General features: G+C 41.5%; 1 protein-coding gene across 1 annotated transcript in view; it reads left to right on the forward strand.

The window, feature by feature from the left end:
* The window catches only part of CANX (calnexin), a 32,325-nt gene extending 11,599 nt beyond the window's left edge, over positions 1–20,726 (forward strand). The window contains exons 2-15 of the mRNA XM_040622627.1: positions 4,343–4,519; positions 4,774–4,847; positions 5,548–5,606; positions 6,041–6,182; positions 6,735–6,816; positions 7,335–7,527; positions 9,799–9,988; positions 12,690–12,803; positions 13,101–13,257; positions 14,168–14,383; positions 15,067–15,186; positions 16,064–16,190; positions 16,371–16,450; positions 18,335–20,726. Coding sequence (XP_040478561.1) covers positions 4,346–4,519; positions 4,774–4,847; positions 5,548–5,606; positions 6,041–6,182; positions 6,735–6,816; positions 7,335–7,527; positions 9,799–9,988; positions 12,690–12,803; positions 13,101–13,257; positions 14,168–14,383; positions 15,067–15,186; positions 16,064–16,190; positions 16,371–16,450; positions 18,335–18,388 — 1,782 coding nt within the window. The 5' untranslated portion in view covers positions 4,343–4,345 and the 3' untranslated portion in view covers positions 18,389–20,726. The remainder of the gene's footprint in view (positions 1–4,342; positions 4,520–4,773; positions 4,848–5,547; positions 5,607–6,040; positions 6,183–6,734; positions 6,817–7,334; positions 7,528–9,798; positions 9,989–12,689; positions 12,804–13,100; positions 13,258–14,167; positions 14,384–15,066; positions 15,187–16,063; positions 16,191–16,370; positions 16,451–18,334) is intronic.
* The last annotated feature ends 1,476 nt before the right edge of the window (positions 20,727–22,202 follow it).

Consider the following 22,202-nt stretch of genomic DNA (forward strand, 5'->3'; position numbering starts at 1 on the left):
TTTTCTCCTCAACTGATTTGTCTTTTAATTCTCTTAAGTCTTTCGCAGAATTGAAGTTTTTAATTTTAGTAAAATCCAGGTTAGCAATTTTTCTTTCCATATATCTTGCTTTCGATGTTGTACGTAAAAATTCATCGTCAAACCCAAGATCACCTAAATTTTCTCCTGTGTTTTCTTCTAGAAAGCACAGTAGTGCAACATCCTATGTAAATACCCATCCAGTCAGTGCTACCTTTTGGATTCCATTTGATGTAGGGGGACTGAAAGAAGATGGGGGGATTCTGTGTCTTGGTAATGTTTTATTTTCATTAACAAAGCAGAGAATTAAGGTCACCTTAAAACATATTGTTGAATTGTTTGTAAGTATGGACAAATATCTAACAAAACTTGGAACATTTAAGCTGACTTACTAGTGGTTCTTAGAACTAGAATAGACCTATTGGCTGTAGCATTTTTGGGGGAGTATTGGCAAAGTACTGGTGTTAACGCAGCGTATGTAAAGCTGGCAGTGGGTAAGGCTCTCGTAAGTGTGTGTAAGAGCTCTGAGAGGCGTGGTTTGGCGATACTCATTCCTCACAGGTTCCTCAACCTGCTGGATAATGTGAAAGGAACAGATGAACGCCTGCGCACTTCTCTCACCTAAAACACCAAGTTCTGCACCTCACAGTATGGAGGAAATGGCAGTGGGAGAGAAGTGCATTTTCTGAAGCTTGCTAGAGACTTCCTCTGTTGTTCCTGATAGGACAGGTAGCCAGCCTTCTGTTCTCTGAAAACGGTTTTCCTTTCAGTTGGGACCATTCTGCCTCCCCTGCCTTCTTTCCCCCTCTTCCTTGGTCCACAGCCTGGGCTCGCTGTTCTGCAGTTGCTCTGCCCTCACTAACGCTATCTGAACCTCCCCGCTCCAGATCACTCCTCCTAAAGGCGCTTCCTGCCTGGTCTTCCTGTCCTCTGTTCTGTTCTACTTTCTCAGTGTGCAAACTACACAGTAGCATTCTGTCTCGTGTAACGGAAATACAGGGTTTGAATTCCTTGAGTCTCACTTATTAGTTATTTTGATTTCATTGTCTCGATTCCTAATAGGTAAAATAAAATGAGAGTAATACCTCATGGAAGGTTTACATGAACAGTGTACATGAAAGTGCTTCATAAACTGGAAAACAGAGCACAGATGAATTCTTCATAAACCCTAAGCAGTGGTTCTCAAAGGGTGGTTCCTGGAAGGGCGTTCTGGGATCGAGCCCCACATCAGGCTCCTCTGCTGGGAGCCTGCTTCTTCCTCTCCCAATCCCCCTGCTTGTGTTCCCTCTCTGTCAAATAAATAAAAATAAAATCTTAAAAAAAAAAAAGAAAGAAAGGTGAAAATCCAGGCCTGGACTGAATCAGAAACTCGGACTGAGCCCCAGGAGTCTGTTTCAGCCAGGCCGCTGCGAGATGCCGAAAGCCGTTTCAGTTTGGGAAACAGCTCTACGTCGTACTTAAAAACCGGAGGAGAACTGTTTTAGTCTGCCCGGGCTGCCACATAGAATACCACGGCAGGGGCTTAAGCAATAGGGAATTATTTTCTCTCAATTCTGGAGGCTGGAAGTCCAAGATCAGGGTGTGGTTGGGATTGGTTTCTGGTGAGGACGTTTGTCCTGCTCGCAGAGAGCTGCCATCTGGCTGTGTCCTCACATGGACTCTCCTCTGTGTATGAACACTCCTGGTGTCTTATGCGGGCACCAGTCCACTGGATTAGGGCCCTACCTACCCTATGACCTCTTAACCTGAAGTGCTGTCTTGAAGGTCTTGTGTCTAGATACAGCCACATTGGGAGTTAGGGCTTCAACATGCAAATTTTGGCAAGGGAATACAATTCAGTCCATAGCAGCAATCTGTCAACACATTAAAACTTACTGAGAAAAAAAAAATCAGTCCTACCTTTACTAAAGGTAAGTAGGTAGCCCACCAGACCATCTCCCGAATCAGCTTTTTTCCTTCACACAGCGGTGTTCCAGCACCAGTACTTAGTCCTAAGTAATCCATTGATTTTGTACTTTCAGTTACTACTAGTCTTAGCACATTTTATTTATTTTTTAAAAAGTTTTAGCTGTATATTCTTTGAGCTGTGTTTGGGGCTAATTTGATTTTGTAGCTTATACCTGGGAATCTAATCACTACTTATAGCATTGTTTCTTTTTTTCTTTCTTTCTTTTTTTTTTTTTTTTTTTTTAGATTTTATTTTTTTAGGGACACCTGGGTGGGTCAGTCAGTTAAGCCTCCGACTCTTGATTTTGGCTCAGGTCATGATCTCAGGGTCTTGAGATGGAGCCCCGCGTGGGGCTCCATGTTTAGTGTGGAGTCTGCTTGAGATGCTCTCTCTCCCTCTCCCCCTCCCCCCTGCTTGTGTGCACTGTCTCTCAAAATAAATAAAATCTTTAAAAAGAAAAAAGCCTGCGCACCAGTGGGGTGGAGGGGCAGAGGGGAGGGACAGGCAGATTTCATGCTGAGCGTGGAGGCTGAGGCTGGCCTCTATCCCAGGACCCTGAGATTATGACCTGAGCCAAAGTCAGATGCTTAACTGACTGAGCCACCCAGGTTTGTTTCTTTGAGAGAGAACTTGGGAGTTGTATAAAATTGATTTAGATAAAAGGGTTGAGTCAGCCTGTTTAGTTTCAGAGAGAAAGTTGTAAATCAAACAGAATATTGCTTTGCCATTGCAGAAAACAGAGGTCTTTCCAGTGAATAAATGAGAGATTACTTGTATTTTTTAAGTATGTAGGAAACTGAAGCAGAATGTTGACATTAAGAATTTTTTTCTAAAAACTAATACCAGTCCTAGGAAAGGAAAATCATTCATAAAGTGATTTTATTTAGCACTTTTATTTTCTGCACTAAATGCTAAGTATTAGTAATCCAGTCTCTACCTTCTTTCTTTTTGTGAACACAGTCCTAAGATGCATAAAAAAAGAAATACCACTAGTGATGCATGAAAATCTAGTTCTTTGTGTTTGGTTACTCACTATAAAGGATTATAGAGTTTATAAGGAATTTGGCATTAAATTGAGCATTAGAATAAATTGATTTACATTTTTCTAGAAACTCAGTCAAAATGGCAGCATTGGTTATGAATTGGGGCCATTCAAAGTTTATCAAGGAGCTCCTTCAGTTTTCTTTCTTTTCTTCTTCTGGTTTTTTTGTTTTGTTTTGTTTTTGTTTTTTATTTTGCCTGAGAAATAAAGGTCTCCATTGTAAACAAGAGACCAAAAATATTAAGCTCAGGTTTTTTCCTTAAATCTTTTTTTGTTGAATTAAAAACACGTAAGATTTACTATCTTTTTTAAAGATTAATTTTTGTTGTTGATTTACTGTCTTAACCATTACTAAGTGCACAGTTCTGTGGCATAAAGTATATTCACATACTTGTGCAGTCATCACCTCCATCCATCTCTGGAACTCCTTTCACCTTGCAGAACTGAAACTGTACTACATACTATTGAATCGTGTTGTACCTCCATGTGACTCAGCTTTTATATCTTTCGATCGGTGGTCCTTGGAAAGAGGACCCACTACCACCCATGACAGTCTAACACAATACACAGGGCTCTTTTTTTTTTTTTTTTAAAGATTTTATTTATTTATTTGACAGAGATAGAGACAGCCAGCGAGAGAGGGAACACAAGCAGGGGGAGCGGGAGAGGAAGAAGCAGGCTCATAGCGGAGGAGCCTGATGTGGGGCTCGATCCCATAACGCCAGGATCACGCCCTGAACCGAAGGCAGGCGCTTAACCACTGTGCCACCCAGGCGCCCCAATACACAGGGCTCTTAAGTGTTTAAAAAATAAGAGATAAAAGTAGCTGGTCCTTGGTTTAATATTTTTGTTGAGGCTTAAGACACTAATTTAAAACCATATCTAACCTTGATGATCTTTGAACAATATCTACATTAAATCTTTAACGTGAGGCTCTTTAGCTCTTCTGTTACCATGTCATTGTAAATTAATACACGAAAGAGGCTTTTGTCCATTGTCAAACTCTTTGTAAATGCAAGAAGTTAGTTTGAGATTACATTCGGACACCCTGGGTCTCGGTAGCCAACGTGATATGCTATATGGGGACAATCATTTTGAGTTTCATTTTGAAATTTTCTTGAAATTCAGTCTTTTAACTAACTGATTTTAGGAAAACCCCTTCATCTCTCTGGGCTCACTTTCCTTATCTATAAAATGAAATAGTCACAATAAAGTTCTTTTAGCTCTGATTTGAAAGCCATAATTTTAAAATAAGAGAGGGGTCCGTGATCTTTACAAAATGTTTAAAAGGAAGCAAGAACATTTAGTGGATTTTACTCTCTTTTTATGTGTAGATCATGGAAGGGAAGTGGTTGCTGTGTATGTTACTGGTCTTGGGAACTGCTGCTGTTCAGGCTCATGAGGGACACGATGATGATATGATTGATATTGAGGATGACCTCGATGATGTTATTGAAGAGGTAGAAGACTCCAAATCAAAACCAGATACCAGCGCTCCTGCGTCTCCAAAGGTTGGAAGTGGTCTTTGTATCTCTTTGTTTTACCTCTTGAGACAGTCAGAGGACGAAGGTAAATTTGGATCCTTTTCCAAGGGGAGTCAAAGTTAGCTAAAATAGCAGCCTTTCTTATATGTTGCCAGTGATAAATTATATAGATTGATTCACGAGCCAGCTATACAAATTTGGGATAATTGAAAGCAGATCTTACCAAGAAGGGAATCATGCTGAAAATTGCAATGCTTGATACATTTTTATATTTAACACAGGTCACCTATAAAGCTCCAGTTCCAACGGGGGAAGTGTATTTTGCTGATTCCTTTGACAGAGGAACTCTGTCAGGGTAAGTGTTTCTCAGGGAAAAATGTCTTGGAGGCAAACATCATGTAAATAAGATGTGATAGTGGATTCCTTTTTGGATAGCATTTTGTATGGTAAAATGTCTTAAATATTTTATGTCCCCAGTGATTGTGCTCATTTAGGAGAGTTTAGAACATGTCCATTTTGGAAAAGTTTTTTAGAATATGTAGGTCTAATTTCCATTTCTCTTTCCCCCTTGACCCTATATATTGTTCTTTTGAACTGAGAAATATTTTTCTCTTGAGTCTTAAAAAAAGTGGAGGGGTTCCTGGGTGGCTCAGTCAGTTAAGCATCTGACTCTTGGTTTTAGCTCATGTCATGATCTCGCAGTCATGGGATCGAGCCCCACATCGGGCTCCCGGCTCAGTGCATGGTCTGCTTCAGATTTTCTCTCTCCCTCCCGCTTGTGTGTGCTCACTCTCTCTCAGTAACTAAAATCTTAAAAAAAAAAAAAAAAAAAAAAGTGGAATTATTTCATGGGTTTGGTACTTTTTCTTACAGGTTTGTGAGTTGAATAGTATGTATTACAGTTTGTGCTGCAGATTTAAAAGTTAAAAGTAGTAGAGTGGTTAAGTGGCCTAAGAAGAGTTGGATAGATCCTGCTTTTGTTAGTATTTACATTGTTTCTTTTCACAGGCCAGCTGTCATTTAAATCTTATTTTGGGGGTTTGTCTTCATTACAGGTGGATTTTATCCAAAGCCAAGAAAGATGACACTGATGATGAAATTGCCAAATATGACGGTGAGAGTTCCATTTGATTTACGTAGACTAGCAGACAGACTTCACGTGTGTTTTCTATAGTGTCTCTTAAGGCTGGTTTGAAAAGAATATGTGTACATTTTAAGATTTTTCCTTGGAAGCTTTGCTGTCTTATGTGTTCATAGGATTAGATCTGTTGACTGCTTTACACCATCAAATGGAGAGGTATTGTGTCACCTGGTGTGGTATCTGTTGGAAATGGAAGGTCTTTCCAGGTACAGATGAAGTGAATACGCTACAGGTTTAAAAACTGGATCCTAGTACTTGTCACGTGTGTGCCATAGGTAAATGGAATTGGTTAAAAATTGGCCAGGATGATAGATGTGCCCACCTTGGAGTTTTGCTTGTTACTGTTTAAGGGCTCGTCAAAGGTCTAATCAGGAAGTGGAGTGGAATTTTTTTCTGATGTCTTGCAGGAAAGTGGGAGGTAGATGAAATGAAGGAAACGAAGCTCCCAGGTGATAAAGGGCTTGTGCTGATGTCTCGGGCCAAGCATCACGCCATCTCTGCGAAGCTCAACAAGCCTTTCATGTTTGATACCAAGCCTCTCATTGTTCAGTGAGTGACACGTTTGCTTGATAGAGACTTCCCAGGTCTCAGGAGATTATTACTCTGCTCTAAAAAAAAATCACAAGAATGAGTACACGGTACCGTGGCGGGTTTACAGTGTATTTAGGCATCTGTCATCCAGCAGTTTTTCCCTGCCCAGTAAATTCTCTTGAAGCAGATTGACTTATTTTTCTCCTGATAGCAGATGATCAGGATTTTGTAAAAAGTGTGTACTGGGAATCCGCATTTAGGTTTTGTTTTATTTGGTTCTGTGGGTGGTTGAGTAGCCATTCAAACACCATAGAAGATGAGGGGTGCCCGCTGGCTCAATCCGTAGAGTGTGCGACTCTTGATCTTAACGTTGTACATTGGAGCCCTAGTTGGTGTAGAAATGACTTAAAAAAAAAAAAGTCTTCAAAAACGACAGAAGATGGAATTTTGATATGTGATATGATCTGTGATAAAACATGTGACCAAGATTGGGGGAAGGGGAATTAAGAAATTAAGAAATTTGATCTTTCAAAATGCCTTATGGTTTTCTGCTTTTCTCTTTGAAATCAGGTATGAGGTTAATTTCCAAAATGGAATAGAATGTGGTGGTGCCTACGTGAAACTGCTTTCCAAAACCCCAGAACTCAACCTGGTAAGTCCTTCCTGTTTCCTTATGTGGCCACCCACAGTTGTCTTTTAAGAATCTTAGAGAAAAGAAAAGAGAATCTTGTAAGACCTGGGAAAGTGAAGGCCTCCTCTCCTACAATTGAAATATTTAGAGGATTGGAAATATTGACTTTGACACTTCTTTGCTTTTTATTTGAAATGTGAATTTCAAAGCTGTTGTGCCTTATCCCTGATTTCTGTTCTGTGTAATTTTTAGTTTTGGCAAACTTATTTCTTTGTTCTATGGAAGAAGCAGTAACTATCTAGATACATGTATTACTCTGTTTCTTGTTTTTTGTTTTTTAAAGCACGTTCATATATCCTCATGTAAAGTTTCCAGCTAATTTCTGGTTATTTCTATAAGCCTCATAAATGAACCAGCTTTTTCTTTAAGGTGCCAAAAATTTACTGGGGATTTGATTAGAGGAAATAGCACACTTTGAAAGTTTGCTTTTGAACACTTCGATTGAGTCACTTAAAAATAATTCATTTTTGTTTCTGAAGGATCAGTTCCACGACAAGACCCCTTATACGATTATGTTTGGTCCAGATAAATGTGGAGAAGACTATAAATTGCACTTCATCTTCCGCCACAAAAACCCCAAAACGGGTGTATATGAAGAAAAGCATGCTAAGAGGCCAGACGCAGATCTGAAGACCTATTTTACTGATAAGAAAACACATCTTTATACATTAAGTAAGAAAACATACTAATTGGGGCTATTATGGCACTATACATTTATCATCTGTTTAATTTAAAGATTGTACATCTGGAGAAGACCCAAGCCTGCAGATAAGAGTCTTTGTTGACTTAATATCTTAGCAGTGAAAAGAACTTAATTTCTTAGCACTAAAAAAAGCTTCTTTTCCCATAGGTTGAATTGAGAAGCGGGGTTTGAGACCGTTTTAAGAGTAAGCTTTTATGTTCCATGACGAGCTTTGCTGATTCCCCTCATTTTCTCCCATTGTGGATTTTCTTGTTGATAACATATTAAATAATGGGACACAATAGAAATATATGTATGGTTTCTTCAAATTATCTTTCAGTTGAGCTTTGGATGCTCCAGTACCTAGACAGTTGAGGTGTGTGTGTGTTGTTTTTTTTTTAAGGTTTTATTTATTTGTCAGAGAGCACAAGCAGGGGGAATGGTAGGGCAGAGGGAGAAGCAGACTGCCTGCTGAGCAAGGAGCCCAATGTAGGACTCGATCCCAGGACTCTGGGATCAAGATGCTTAACTAACTAAGCCATCTAGGCATCCCTAGACAGTTGAGTTTAATCATTTGGACATTGGAATGCCTTTTTTATTTTATTATTATTTTTTAAAGATTTATTTGTTTATTTTTGAGAAAGAGAGACCATGCGAGGGAGGGGAGGGGCAGAGGGGGAGAGAGAGAGAGAGAGAGAAATCCTCAAGCTCACCCTGCACTGAGTGCAGAGCCTGGCATAGGCTCGAGACTAGGACCTGAGCTGAAACCAAGAGCCAGCCGCTTAACCAGCTGAGCCACCCCCACCCAGGGGCCCCTGGAATGTGTTTTTTATTTTAATGAAGCTTTTCCTGCTGGTTTGAACATATATGAACATGCCTTTTTCCGAAACAATACAGTAACCATTTTTTTTTCTTTATAACAAAAGTAATACATACTCCATATAGAATTCAAAAGCTAGAAATAAGCAAAACAAAAGACGTTTAAAATTACCTGAAATATCAACATTGTAGTATATGTATTTGGCTGTATGTGTATAAACGTGTAATATTGTAATATATATATATATATATTTTTTTTTTTTTCTAGATTTTATTCATTTGTCTCAGAGACAGCACAAGTAGGGGGAGCCGCAGGTAGAGGGAGAAGCAGGCTCCCTGCTGAGCAGGGAGCCCGACTCCGGACTCGATCCCAGGATGTTGGGATCATGACCCTAGCCACGAAAGCAGATGCTTAACCGACTGAGCCACCCAGGCATCCCAACACGTGTAATTTTTTATTAAAAGTTGAACATGCTAGGGGCGCCTGGGTGGCTTAGTCGGTTGAGCGGCTGACTTTCGATGTCAGCTTAGGTCATGATCTTGGGGTCATGGGCTTGAGCTCTGCGTCGGGCTCCATTTTGCTAGAGGATTCTCTCTTTTCCTCTCCCTCTGCCCCTCTCCTTGCATACCTCCACACGCTTTCTCTCTCTTTTTCAAATAAATCTTTAAAAAGTTGAACGTGCTTATTTCACTTGCTCCTTTCACAAAAGTGTAAGAATCTCTCTGTGAGAGTATATATGACTGATAACACTGCTGGTCTTCATTATCACTGAGGTCAGTGGCATAGGCGCTCCTTGCTTTCCGTAGTATTCTGGATGTGCTGGGACCTAGTCAGTTGCCTGTGAGACATTTAGGTGTGGGATCCAGGCCTTAAGAGTAAGTCTCACTTAAGATACTTTTAAAGTACCACTGGACTCCAGAAGTACAACCATAAGTAGACATGTGGTTTATTAAAATGAAAAGCTTGTGTACTTGAAATTTTGGTAACACAGATGGTAGTAGTACCAATTCAAAAAATGAGGAAATGGTTTCTTGTTTTTTTGTTTTGTTTTTTGTTTTTGCTGGGGGGCAGTGGTTATAATAAACTTATTTGCCTGTTGACTGGTGTGTAACCATTTGTGTCAGACCGTTATTACGTTAGTTTATATACCTTTGGTATTTGATGTTTTTAATGTCCGTAAGTAAAGTCTTCTGGCATTTTAAATTTTATGTATCGTTTGTTTTAGTTCAAAAATCCTGAGGAACTAGCATTTAGGATTTATAGATAAGGAAAAGAGAGTTAACTTACACAAGGCTCCAGGACCATGTTCTTCCTCTAACACCCCTAGGTCATTACTCTGTGCTTCGGTTTTCTATTAGAAATACGATCTTCTACTGTGGTAAAGAGAGCTTGGGGAATGAGTGGTTAATTTATTTTTTTAATTGCATTTAATTTCTTTTAGTCTTGAATCCAGATAATAGTTTTGAAATATTAGTGGACCAGTCTGTTGTGAATAGTGGAAATTTGCTGAATGACATGACTCCTCCTGTAAATCCTTCCCGTGAAATTGAGGACCCAGAAGACCAGAAGCCTGAGGATTGGGATGAAAGACCAAAAATACCAGATCCCGATGCTGTCAAACCAGATGACTGGTGAGTCTTTGCAGAACATATGTTCCACGTGGCTTAAGCAACTGAATGTTGGCTAAGATCTCATAATTTCGATAATCTATGATGCTGTCTAAATGGTAGGAAAAACGGAGACCACTATAGCTGAAAAGGGGCCATAGTGGTTATCTGGATTGCCTAATACTGTTTAACAAGCCACAAAATGCTGAAATTGATGATAGAGTTTGCTGTGGTAACATGGTTGGTTTGTAGCAGAACCTTTCTTGGCCTGGCCCTTCCAGTACTTTTATGAATTCACATTTAAAAGTCTTGAAATTTTATTTTATTTATTTTTTTAAAAGATTTTAGGGCACCTGGGCGGCTCAGTCGGTTACGCATCTGCCTTTGGCTCAGGTCATGATCTCAGGGTTCTGGGATCAAGCCCGCATCGGGCTCCCTACTCGATTTTATTTACTGAGAGAGAGAATGTACATGTGCATGTGCACACGCCAGGGGGAGGGTCGGGAGGGAGAGGGAGAAGCAGACTCCCCACTGAGCAGGGAGCCCGATGTGGGGCTTGATCCCAGGACCCTAAGATCATGACCTGAGCCAAAGGCAGATGCTTAACCGACTGAGCCACCCAGGTGCCCCGAAATTTTAAATTTTAATTTGAAAAATGACCTTTTCCCCATTTAAATAACACTCAAGACATCTCTGCCCTGTTTTGGGCAGTGGAATACAAAGCCACAGGGATACCAGCTGCCCACGTGGCTCTCAGTCCAGTTGTGAGGTAGGCGAAGTTGGCATGCACGTAGTGAGTGATCTGATAGTAGGTGTTAGTAGGTGACCAGAGCACCAGGTATACCTGGTCCAGGGGCAGTTTCTTGGAGCAGGGCAAGTCAAACTGAACTTGGAAGTGGAGTAAGAAGTCAGGCAAGTGGTGAAGATGGGAAATGGTATTCCCAGCTGAGGAAGAACAGCGTGTAAAAAAAGTGAAGGAGTAGGAGTGAGCTTGATGTGTGAGTGACCTTGAGTATATGCTGTATAGCCTTTCTTGTAGGGTACGAATTGGAGAGTGATAAAAATGAAAACAGGGTTGTACTGTTGTGTATGGCTGTGTTTGAACTCCGATACAGTGACTTTCAGGAATGTCGAGAAGTGACACAAAGCAGCTAAATTCTAGCCGATGTTTTTCCTTCCTTAAGTATGTGTACATGAACTTTTATGCTGCACTAGTGTAAACGCTGAATTTACTTGTGTATTCGTGAACACCGATCGGGACTTGGCCTATTTCAGTATAGTACCCCTTAACTAGCTGTTCTGTTTTGGGGGTGGGAGTGTGAATGTTTAGCTTCATTAAAAGGGCGAGCTGAATGTTATACAATGTCATACGATGTTCTCATGCAGTTAATTTAAAACAAGCATGGGTCAGAAAGAAGCATAATCCTTACTGAGGATAGAAGATGTCTTTGCTTACCAGTTAATGTGGCACTGTTACATAGTAACTGTAAAACTTTGAAATTAGTTACTTCTTCGTGAACTTTTATTTTAATTGTTTGAGTTACAATTCACATACTAAAATCCACCCTGTTAATTGGTACAATTCAGCAATTCAGTATATTCACAGTATTGTGCAACCATCCCCACTGCCTAATTCCAGAACATTTGTATCACCCAAAAAGAAGCCCATAGCCATTAAGCAGTTACTTCCTGTTTCCCCTTCCACCAGCCCCTCAGCAGTCACTAAGCTACTTTCTGTCTCTATGGCTTAACCTATTCTGGACGTAGCATACTGTAATATATGACCTTCCGTGTCTGGCTTCAGTCACTTAGCATGTCTTTAGGGTTCATCCATGTTGAAGCATGTGTCAATGCTCATGCCTCTTTTTTTTTTTTTTTTAAGATTTTATTTATTTATTTGATAGAGATAGAGACAGCCAGCGAGAGAGGGAACACAAGCAGGGGGAGTGGGAGAGGAAGAAGCAGGCTCCTAGCGGAGGAGCCTGATGTGGGGCTTGATCCCATAACACTGGGATCACGCCCTGAGCCGAAGGAAGGAGCTCAACCGCTATGCCACCCAGGCGCCCCTCATTCCTCTTTCTGAGCGAATAATACTCCATTGTGTAGATACTGCCACACTTTATCCATTCCTCGTGGACTGACGGTTAGGTGGTTTCCCTGTTTTGGCAATGGTTATGAATCATGCTGCTATGAACAGTCATTACAGGTTTGGGGTGGTTCTACATTTTCATTGCTCTTGGAGCAAAATTGCTGCTGTTTTATTTTTCAGTAACGTTACGAGAGTTCTTGTTTCTCCACATCCTCCCCAGCCCTTGTTTTTATCGGTCATTTTTCTTATAGCCATCCTAGTGGGTGTGAAGTGATATCTTATTGTGGCTTTGATTTGCATTTCCCTGAAGGCTAACAACATTACACATCATTTCATGTGCTTATCGGCCCTTTGTGTATCTTTGGAGAAATGTCTATTCGCATTCTTTGCCCGTGTTTAAGTTGGGTTGTCTTTTTATTATTGAATTGTCAGAGCTCTCTATGTATCCTGAATACTAGACCACTGTCAGATGAATGAATTTTTCTCTTCTATTTTCTAGAAGGAATTATTTTAAATTTTGAGATTAAGCACGACTGAGATGTTTTCAGATTGCCCTGTTTCAGATTCATAAAGTGAGATCTCATAGTGATTCTGCGGTCAGTGTTGTCATAACTAGCTTTTTCTTTTGTGTTTCAGGGATGAAGATGCCCCAGCTAAGATTCCAGATGAAGACGCTACAAAGCCTGAGGGCTGGTTGGATGATGAGCCCGAATATGTACCCGATCCAGATGCAGAGAAGCCGGAGGATTGGTGAGAGCTTCAGTTAACTTTTTAAATTACCTGCTTTTTTTAGTGAAGTAAAAGTTAATGATTACATATAGCCAAGTATCCAACTTTAAGTGTAGAGCCCAACAGATCTAATTACCCGTTTGTCTTTAATGCTTCTGTCATGAAAACCCTTGTTCCTGGAAATGTGGGGACGAGATGATACTCTAGGGTCACAGGATGACACTGAAAGCGTTACTGCAGGATGTCAGGGGAGTCCTGGCATGGCCGTCCAAGGCCTGCATCACGGAATCCATTTGCAATTTGTTTGTATCTCCACAGGGATGAAGATATGGATGGAGAATGGGAGGCTCCTCAGATTGCCAACCCTAAGTGTGAGTCGGCCCCTGGGTGTGGTGTCTGGCAGCGACCTATGATTGACAACCCTAATTATAAGGGCAAATGGAAGCCTCCCATGATTGACAATCCTAACTACCAGGTTTGTGCCTCCTGATGGTTGAGTTGCCTCATCGATCTGTTTGTTTGGATAGAAGTTTTGTCTATAGTGAGGCTACGTTGGTTGATCACTGTATTCAAACAATTGAATTAAAAACAAACTTCAGGGATGCCTGAAGTGTGGTGGGGAGGGGTAGGAGAGGGAGAGAGAGTGGTAGGCCAACTCCGTGCTGAGCGTGGAGCCTGACATGGGGCTGGATCTCAAGACCCTGAGATCACGACCCTGAGATCACGATCAAGAGTCAGACGTTCAACCGACAGAGCCCCTCAGGCGTTCCTGTCTCCCTTTCAAATGTAAGGTATGGGTGGGTGTGTGTCTCTGTGCATATTACTGTGTATATACTTTTCTGTTTGTAAGTGTATTTTTAGTTGTGCAGTCAAGCAATAAGATAAATTAAAATTGCCTTTTAATTAAAACCACCCTTTAGCTGTTCTGTGGATGGCCATTTGGGTGGATTGCCTTCCACCCTTTTTGCTTTCAGAGTCTTTACTGCACTGATCACCCTCGCGCATGTCTGGGTATATGTGGTAACTATTCCTCTAGCTAGTTATCAAGAAGAACAGTTGCTGGTTGAAGGTCACGTACATTGCAAATCACCACTGAGCAAGCCTGTGCTTGTTCAAGGCCATTCGTTGATAAGAGTCTGTTGGAATGTGCCAGGCAGAGCGAGGTGTTGGTTTGGGTCAAGGGCAGGGCCGAGGTTAGAAATCGAAAGTAGTTGGAGTCCAGACATCTTCATCGTTTTCTCCCTGGTACTCAGTTATGTTTTACGAAGGCAGTACTTCCCTTCACTGATCATGCAGAATTCGTTTTAATTCTTACTTAGGTTCACCATACGCTTGCGTCGTTCTTTATCTGAAATGTTTTAAAAAATACATTTTTTTTTCTCTAGGGAATCTGGAAGCCCCGGAAAATACCAAATCCGGATTTCTTTGAAGATCTGGAACCTTTCAAAATGACTCCTTTTAGCGCTATCGGTTTGGAACTGTGGTCCATGACCTCAGACATTTTTTTTGACAACTTTATTGTGTGCGGGGATCGAAGAGTAGTTGATGATTGGGCCAATGACGGATGGGGTCTGAAGAAAGCTGCTGACGGGGCTGCCGAGGTTCGTGCTCACTTGCTGCTTACGCGTTTATGTCTGGCATTGCTGGTGACAAATCGTTCCTTTTGTGGCAGGCTATCTTCTAGGATTTGCTTTTCCCTTACTTGAGAATATTGGTATAAAACGTATGACCGGGTGCCTGCTAAAGACAAAATACTGGGTGTTTGGACATGATTTCATTAGTCTAATGCAATGGCTTTAGATTCCCTATTTGTGTTATGGGTAGGGTAATTTTTTTTTTTTTTTATTAATGTGCTGAAGTATGTTTAACAAAATTTGCCGTTTAGGGTATTTTAATGCACTCTTAAATGTTTAATCTTGGTTTACCAGTATATTGCCATTTTCGCACAATTGGCCACAAGGCCAGGCTGTGAGTGGGAGAGCCAGAGATACTGAGATCAAGAAATTCTTTATTCACTGGCCCTGAGGTTAAGGGGGCCTCTGGCAGGCGATTAAGAAACCCGTGTTCACATCCGTGAAAGGGAAATCACCTTGATGATAAGAGTGGGGGGGAAGTGGAGGCTTTTCTCTTATTTCCTTTTTCTGTTGTATGAATATCTTGGCTCCAACCCTTTGACAAAGGAGGAGCCTGAGTAGTGCCAGGCAGAAATTGAACAGAGGGACAGTGCAGCCTATATTTGGTGTCCAAACCAAGGACCTGAAATCTGTCCTGTCCTGTTTTTCAGCCAGGTGTAGTGGGGCAGATGATTGAGGCCGCCGAGGAGCGCCCGTGGCTCTGGGTGGTCTACATTTTGACCGTAGCTCTGCCTGTGTTTCTCGTTATCCTCTTCTGCTGCTCTGGAAAGGTAGGAGTTTTTCTGTTCAGTCACTTTTAAAAAGAACTCTTTTTATATTAGTATAACTAAGATCTGTTGCCTCAGGTTTTCTCAGTAACGACTGGGCTACATCTGAAACCTTACTCACTGGTCTCAGTGGCCATTTATTGTGCCCAGATGGGAGCAGGATTTACAGCCCTTCAGTGTCTAGTAGTAGTTAAGCCTGCTGTATTACTCTTGCCTAATATTTGGCAGCAGTTTTCTGGAAAACAAAAATAAAAAACGCAACAACTTAGATACAAAACCAGCCATCTGGGCCCAAACCAGCTTTTCCTCCTTGGCATAGCTGTTTGTATTCAAACACTTTATAATTCAGTCTTTGATTTTTTTCATTATCCATTCTTCCCTCTGCATCCCTACTTTCCCCCAAAAAAATACATGTGGGGGGTGGGAAATCCAGCCTTATTGTAAAGTCTTTCTTGTTTAGTCTTTGTTGTATGCAGTCCAAAAACCAGGAAAGAGAATTTTGCTTAGGCGCTCTCCTATTAAATGAGGATTGTGTTTCACCCTGCATTCGATATGTTTTGTAACCTGAGCCCCAAAGTTCCTTCTTCAGCCTTCTCCCCCACCACGTTTCTGTCTGCGTGTCTCTGCCTCAGTCATCTTGACTGTTTAAATCTGCATGTTCCTCCCTCACCCCTTGGTTCTTACTGTTCCTTCTGCCTTTGACCCCCACACACATGCTCACTGAAGAGAAAGCTCTCAGGGCGGGAATTCCGTCTTACCATTTTTATTTATGCCAGTATATGGCCTCGTGCAGAACTTTTTCATAGGCACTCAGTAATTATATGGTGATGTAGTACCTAAAGATGTGAACAAAACTGGTGCACTCGGGGGAATATTTCAGAAACAGTCTAGCCCCGCGGAGTACAAGAAGACCGATGCTCCTCAACCAGATGTGAAGGAGGAAGAAGAAGAAAAGGAAGAGGAAAAGGACAAGGGAGACGAGGAGGAGGAGGGCGAAGAAAAACTTGGTAAGTAGACCCCAGCATATCTGCTTTAGGCCAAGACCCTAAGGCGTTTCAGACTCAGAAGCAAGTTATGATAAAGATTGCCCTGGACTCCAGAGGTTGTGTTCTAAGGCTGCTGGTCTCATCATCCAAAACAAGTACGAGGTTTTGCTCAGTTTGTTGTACTTTTGGTCTTTGTCTCAGAAGAGAAGCAGAAAAGTGATGCTGAAGAAGACGGTGGCACTGCCAGTCAGGAGGAGGACGACAGGAAACCTAAAGCAGAGGTAACAGAAGGGGGAGTACGTTTTCCAGCCCAGACAGCTCGGGGGAAGGTGCCTTTAAGTAGGCGCTTTTTTCAGAGGGTAATTTTAATGGGCTGTGGCAGTAAAAAAAAAAAAAAAAAAATCTGCGAGAATTAATTTTGTAAAAGTGGAATTCTTAGCAACACAGGTACACATTCCCTTGGATCATTTTAAACTACATCTGAATCTCAGAAGTATTTTTCTGTGCTGCAGATGGTTTTCTGGAATAAGCAGAAGGTTTCAGGGGAAAACCAATAGAATGTTTGTGAAGATGGTAACTTCAGGTTATTATTCAACATGTCTGTCTCCTCTCTCTCTCTCCTCACTGTGCCCTGAAAAAGTATTTCCTTCCCTGGTGGTCTAGTGGTTAGGAGGGGGAAAAAAGTATTTCTTGAATAATGATTTCATTGTATTCTAAAATTTTTGTCCCTGTTGCTCATGGATTTGTTCATTCAACAAATATTTATGGAGCGCCCATGATGGGTGGCAGATTGTCAGTGAACAAGACAAAGATACCCTTCCTCTGGGGAGCCTTAAGTTCCAGTGGGAGGATACAGACAATAAGCAGTAGGGTTATAAGGAAGTAAATGAATAGTATGTTAGGAAGTGATAGGCCCTGAAAAATAAAAGTAGGACAGGAAAAGGTATTGGAAGTACTGGATGTGTGGGGTGGGTTGCAGTGTTAGAGATGGTAGGCCTTGTTGAAGAGGTGACCCTGGGGCAGACCTGAAGGAGATAAAGGACTTGCCATAGAGCTGTCCATGGGAAGAACATTCCTGGCCGAGACGACAGCCAGTACGGAGGCCTAAAGTAGTAGAAGACCATGTGGCCAGTAGAGTGAGGGGCAGAGAAAAGGAGGGTGGGGAAGGCTCCAGATTGGGTGGGGCCTTCCAGGCCCTGGTGTGGGCTTGGCTTCTCCTCCTGTGAACTGGGCAGCCACCGCAGGCTTTGGGGCACAAGAATGACAGGACCTGATTATGCTGGCTGCTGTGTTTTCTACAGACCAGGGAGAACCAACGAGACCAGTTAGAAGGCTGCTGTTTTAATGCACGCAAGATGCGGTGGCTCTGAGCAGGGTGATAGGAGAGGAGAGTGTGAGCACTCACTGGGCTTTTGGGTCCAGATTTCAGGTGGATTGGATAGGACGTTTGAGGGAAAGAGAATAATCTATACCTTTCTTGGGGCTGTTTTCCAAGCACTACTCTGTTTCAGTCTGCTCCTTCCTGGAAAACCCTACCCAGTTTCCATCCCAGCTTCTACGCCTGCCCCTCCATCAGTAAAGGTCAATGCTGTTTATATCTTCTGTGGCTATATTCTGTTTCAACTACAGTGTAAACTTTCAACTTCTTTCGGGTAGGGACCGGTCTCACACACTGATTTTATATTCCCCAGTCTTCCTCAGAGAGTAAGACGTCGAGCTGTAGAGCAGAAGGAGCCCTGGGCTGACAGTCTTGACCGTTGTGTGCGGCTCTGCTGGGATAGTCTTCCACCCCCTGAGATTCTAGCTTTCTCAGCCTCAGAGTGGGGCTAAGGTGCCCACAGGCCAGTAGGTTCAGTTATTCAGGATTGAGCGAGATCACGTGGGAAAGCATGGCATCTGGTCCTTTTTACAGAAAATGTTGATGGGTTAGTTTGAGGGAAGTGGATGTTTATAGAAAACAATACGGACTAAATTAGAGCACAGAGAGCCCTGCCACCTCTGAGACAATCGTTGTCTTTGGTGCATTTTCTTCTAATCATTTTTCTTCTCTGGTGTTTTCCTCAGATGGGTTACCCTCAGCCTGGCTGATCTTGAAAGCTTGGGGAAGTTTTAACTTGTTTAAAGCATGCTAATTGTCGTGAATTTCTTATTTTTTCAACCAACAGGAGGATGAAATTTTGAACAGATCACCAAGAAACAGAAAGCCGCGAAGAGAGTGAAACAATCTTAAAGAACTTGATCTGTGATTCCCTCTCCCTCCCCTTCCCCTGCAAGCGTGGTCCTAGGAGAGGGCCTGGCACACCTTAGGTTGAAACTCAGAAAAACCTCCAGACGTCACCATTGACAGGTTCCAGTCGAACACTAGCCCGTGTAATTGTAAACATCTAAGCAGTCAGTACTTGCAGTTGTGACATAAAGGACCCTGTTTCTGTAGAAAGAAAGCATATAACACGAATGGTTGTGAAATGTAACATGAAGCAACTAACTTGTATTTTGTTTTTTGTTTTTGGTTTTTTAAACATCTTTGTTTTTTAAACTAGAGTGATAGAACTTTGCCAGTCTTTGAAATCTTGGCTTAATTTAACATATTAATCTGTCCATGCAGAAATAACACCGACCTTTAGAAATGTTAGGGGGATGAATTGCAGTTTTCATAACCAAATTTGTTTAAGTTTGGTATTACGAAACATTCAAGTGTTCTCTGTCCCTTAAAATTGATAATCATGTTGAAAGTGCAGTTGTTTGTGGTTATAATCTTGTTTCGCTTGCTTCCATCACCTAGTTCCTCCTAAGGAAACTGAGGAGATGGATTGGATGGAACCCCAAATTTATGTAAAGGTTCTGTTTCAGTTGTATTAAAAATAGACATACAGAAAGAAGAAACTTTTCCTCTTGATGTTGGTTAGACTGTACCGTGCGTGTGTTCTGTTGCCCTTGGGACAGCTCCGTTCCCAGACAGCTTTGCAGTCAGTGGAGGAGGTGGCATAAGGTGGCACTCGGGCAGTCATGCTTCCCAAACTGGGAGAGTCTGGGCTCCAGCCTTCCAGAGCAGGTGGCTGTTTAAGGAATGCTCCCAGGGCCTGGGAGCTCCCAAGTAGACGCCGGTGTTTTCATCACTTCTTCCACTGTGTTGACACTGTTTCCTTCCCTGTTTGCCCAGACCCCCAGCTTTCTCCTCTGCTATGCATTTTCTTCACAGCGCAGCTTGCAGTCCGTCGCTGAAAATGATTATAAGCTCCGCATAGTGTTCAGCTTTATTGTGATTAAGTGTGTGTTTCTTCTTCCTTTTTTAAGCAGACCCACACCTTTCCAGGGTCAAAGTACAGGATAGAATACTGTCTTTCATTTTTATCCATTTCTTTTACTCTGTGTAAAGACTTGAGAAGTCTAAGCCAGAGGTGAGCCAATTCAGAATTGACTGTAATTGAACACAGGCTAAAAGTATTTATGGGAGGAGTGACATACAGCATGAATTATCTGAATTTTTTTTTCTTTTTCTTTTCTTTTTAGCTGCTAAACTTTTTGAGTCTTCATTTGCAGTTCATGTAACATTTGTGTCTTAAATTACATGATAAAGCAGTCCTGTTGAAAAAAATTTTTTGTTTGGGTATGTGGCTTGTAGAATTCTTTAAAAAGTGATTTTAGATTTTTTTTTTCACGTGGAATGCAGATGGGTGCTATCAGAGCCTCTCCCCCATCACTATAGTGTAATATCATTATTACACCACACTGAAATGTATTCAGAATTGTTTTAGCTTTATTCTTTCTTCAGAGGTGTTTCAAATGTACCGATGATACTGTTTCTTGCACTGAATATATAAACACTCCAAAGTGTTTATATTGGGGAGATTTGGGGAGGAAGTATATTCGTAAAAGATGAAGGCTGTATCTGTTTATTTTGTTTATCTTCAATTTTTTACTGGTTCACTGAAATTCTTATGAGGGTGGGATGAATTTTTTCTTGCTGTTCAGTGCTTTATCCTTTTCATCTGTTGTTCTGTGGTCACAGTGACCTTAGCTATGTAGCAGACTTTCCCAAATGTATTGAGTGCAAATAAACAGTTACTTAGCAAGACCTGAAAATACGTCTGCAGGTTTCTCCTTGAAGTAAATGTGTGTGAAGTAAATTTCCAGCAACCTGCCTTCCTCACTGTCCATTGATGTTACATCTCATGTCTCACTTAACAGTTTTTTCCAGCTGAGCTGTGGAATGACAAGTATAAATTAGAGTGTTCATTTGCCTTTCCAGGATCCTTTAGCCAAGATTGTCAAAAGAAAAACAAAACAAAAGTCTTTCCTTGGTTCTCTTTTTCATTCTTTGTTGAAGGTGCAGCCTTCTGATTAAATGTCTGACACATTAATGAGTGACCAGCAGTGTTTAGCTCTTAAAATGCACTTACGTAATAGTTCTACGTGCTGGCTGTCTGTCACAGTGTTGTAAAATGCCCACTCCATCAGATGTGATCCTCGATTTCTCTTATCCACAAAATACTCTCCATTTTTCTCAAATTGTCACGTCACTAAATGGTATTACATTAAAGCCCTGTGTTAAGTGTCTGCTTTTGACTGAACTTCTTCATGGTAACTTTCAAGTGTTTTACTGCAGAGAATGTGGACGGTTGAGTAATTAGTTCATGTCACCATGTGAATTTGATCCAATCAATTCTGTGTAAATTCTGCCTTTTTCTGGTGGATTGGGGGTCAGCAGTTTGTTTTATAATAGGGATAGCAGCTCAGAAGGGGGGACAGTAATTTGTACATAATCTTTTTTTTTTTTGAGATTTTATTTATTTGACAGAGCGAGCACAAGCAGAGGGAGCGGGAGAGGGAGAAGCAGGGTCTCTGCTGAGCAGGGAACCTGACACGGGGCTCGATCCCAGGACCCCGGGATCAGGACCTGAGCCGAAGGCAGACACCTAACTGACTGAGCCAACCAGGCGCCCCACCACCCCTTTAAAAGATTTTATGATAATATTCTTTAAGATGTATGGGAGCCATTGAACTTTTAAATTTTTATTAGAGAATGTTCAGAATCAGACTCCACTTTTACATATTCTTACGTATTTCAGGGATGTTTTTGAAAGTTAGGCCAAAACGTCTTAAATATGTGCCATATAGGCTTTTGGATCCCTTACTAGAAGAGAAGTACACAGTGTAGTAGTACTCTTAGTTACTATTATCTCCCCTATTAGAAAATAGTTTAATTCTAATGTAAAATATATGAAGACTGGAAAAAAAGCAGAACAATTGATGGGGCTCTAGGCACTTTTGCCTTGGGCCGCTTGAATTTATTTTTTACTGCATCTGTATAAAAACAAATACTACTTGAATAAGAACTCATTTTCTTTTTCCTTCTGATTTTAAAATATTTTTGTGAGCCCTAGTAAAAAGTTACTGTAACAAATGTTCGAGCTGTTGGTGGTCCTGGCACCTCCTGTTTAACTTTTTAGCAATTAGGGTGCCCATGACTGTTTTTCGTATCTCTTGGGCCAACGCAGGCTTAGTTACCTAGTTTTAGTACTGAGTCATTGCTCCTGTTTCCCGCCCCCCCCCCCCCCCCCCCCCCCCCCCCCCCCCCTCGTTTTTATACTCAAACGTAATTGTCTCTGGTTGCATTTTGTTGACTCAATTTTACCTAAGCCACCGTCCTTAAATGGCAGGCCAGGCTCCCTGGTTTTTGGCTGAAGCAGCATCCTATACAAGTTCTAGTCCCCACTAATGGAGCTAGCTCGATTCTTCCTCACACCCTCCTCTTCGCATCTGCCTTTTTTTTTTTTCTTCTTAAGTAGTATTTTTGAAACTTGTTCAAACTTTTGTATTAGGTAGAAACTGACAGCCCCAGTGATTCAGAATGGTGAAAGAGGAAGCCTCCTCCAGCTCACTCGTGGACAATTCCGACCATTTATGAGGCCGGATGTAAGGAATGCGGTCGAAAAACAGCTGACATTGAAAAAGCGTGGCTACTTTTGAGTTTATGAAAACATCTCAAAGGCTGCAGGGGAAGAAAATGGTGAAGCGCTGTAGTGCCAGGCA

Source organism: Ursus maritimus, unplaced genomic scaffold, assembly GCF_017311325.1.
Source record: "Ursus maritimus isolate PB19 unplaced genomic scaffold, ASM1731132v1 scaffold_5, whole genome shotgun sequence".
Taxonomy (NCBI): domain Eukaryota; kingdom Metazoa; phylum Chordata; class Mammalia; order Carnivora; family Ursidae; genus Ursus; species Ursus maritimus.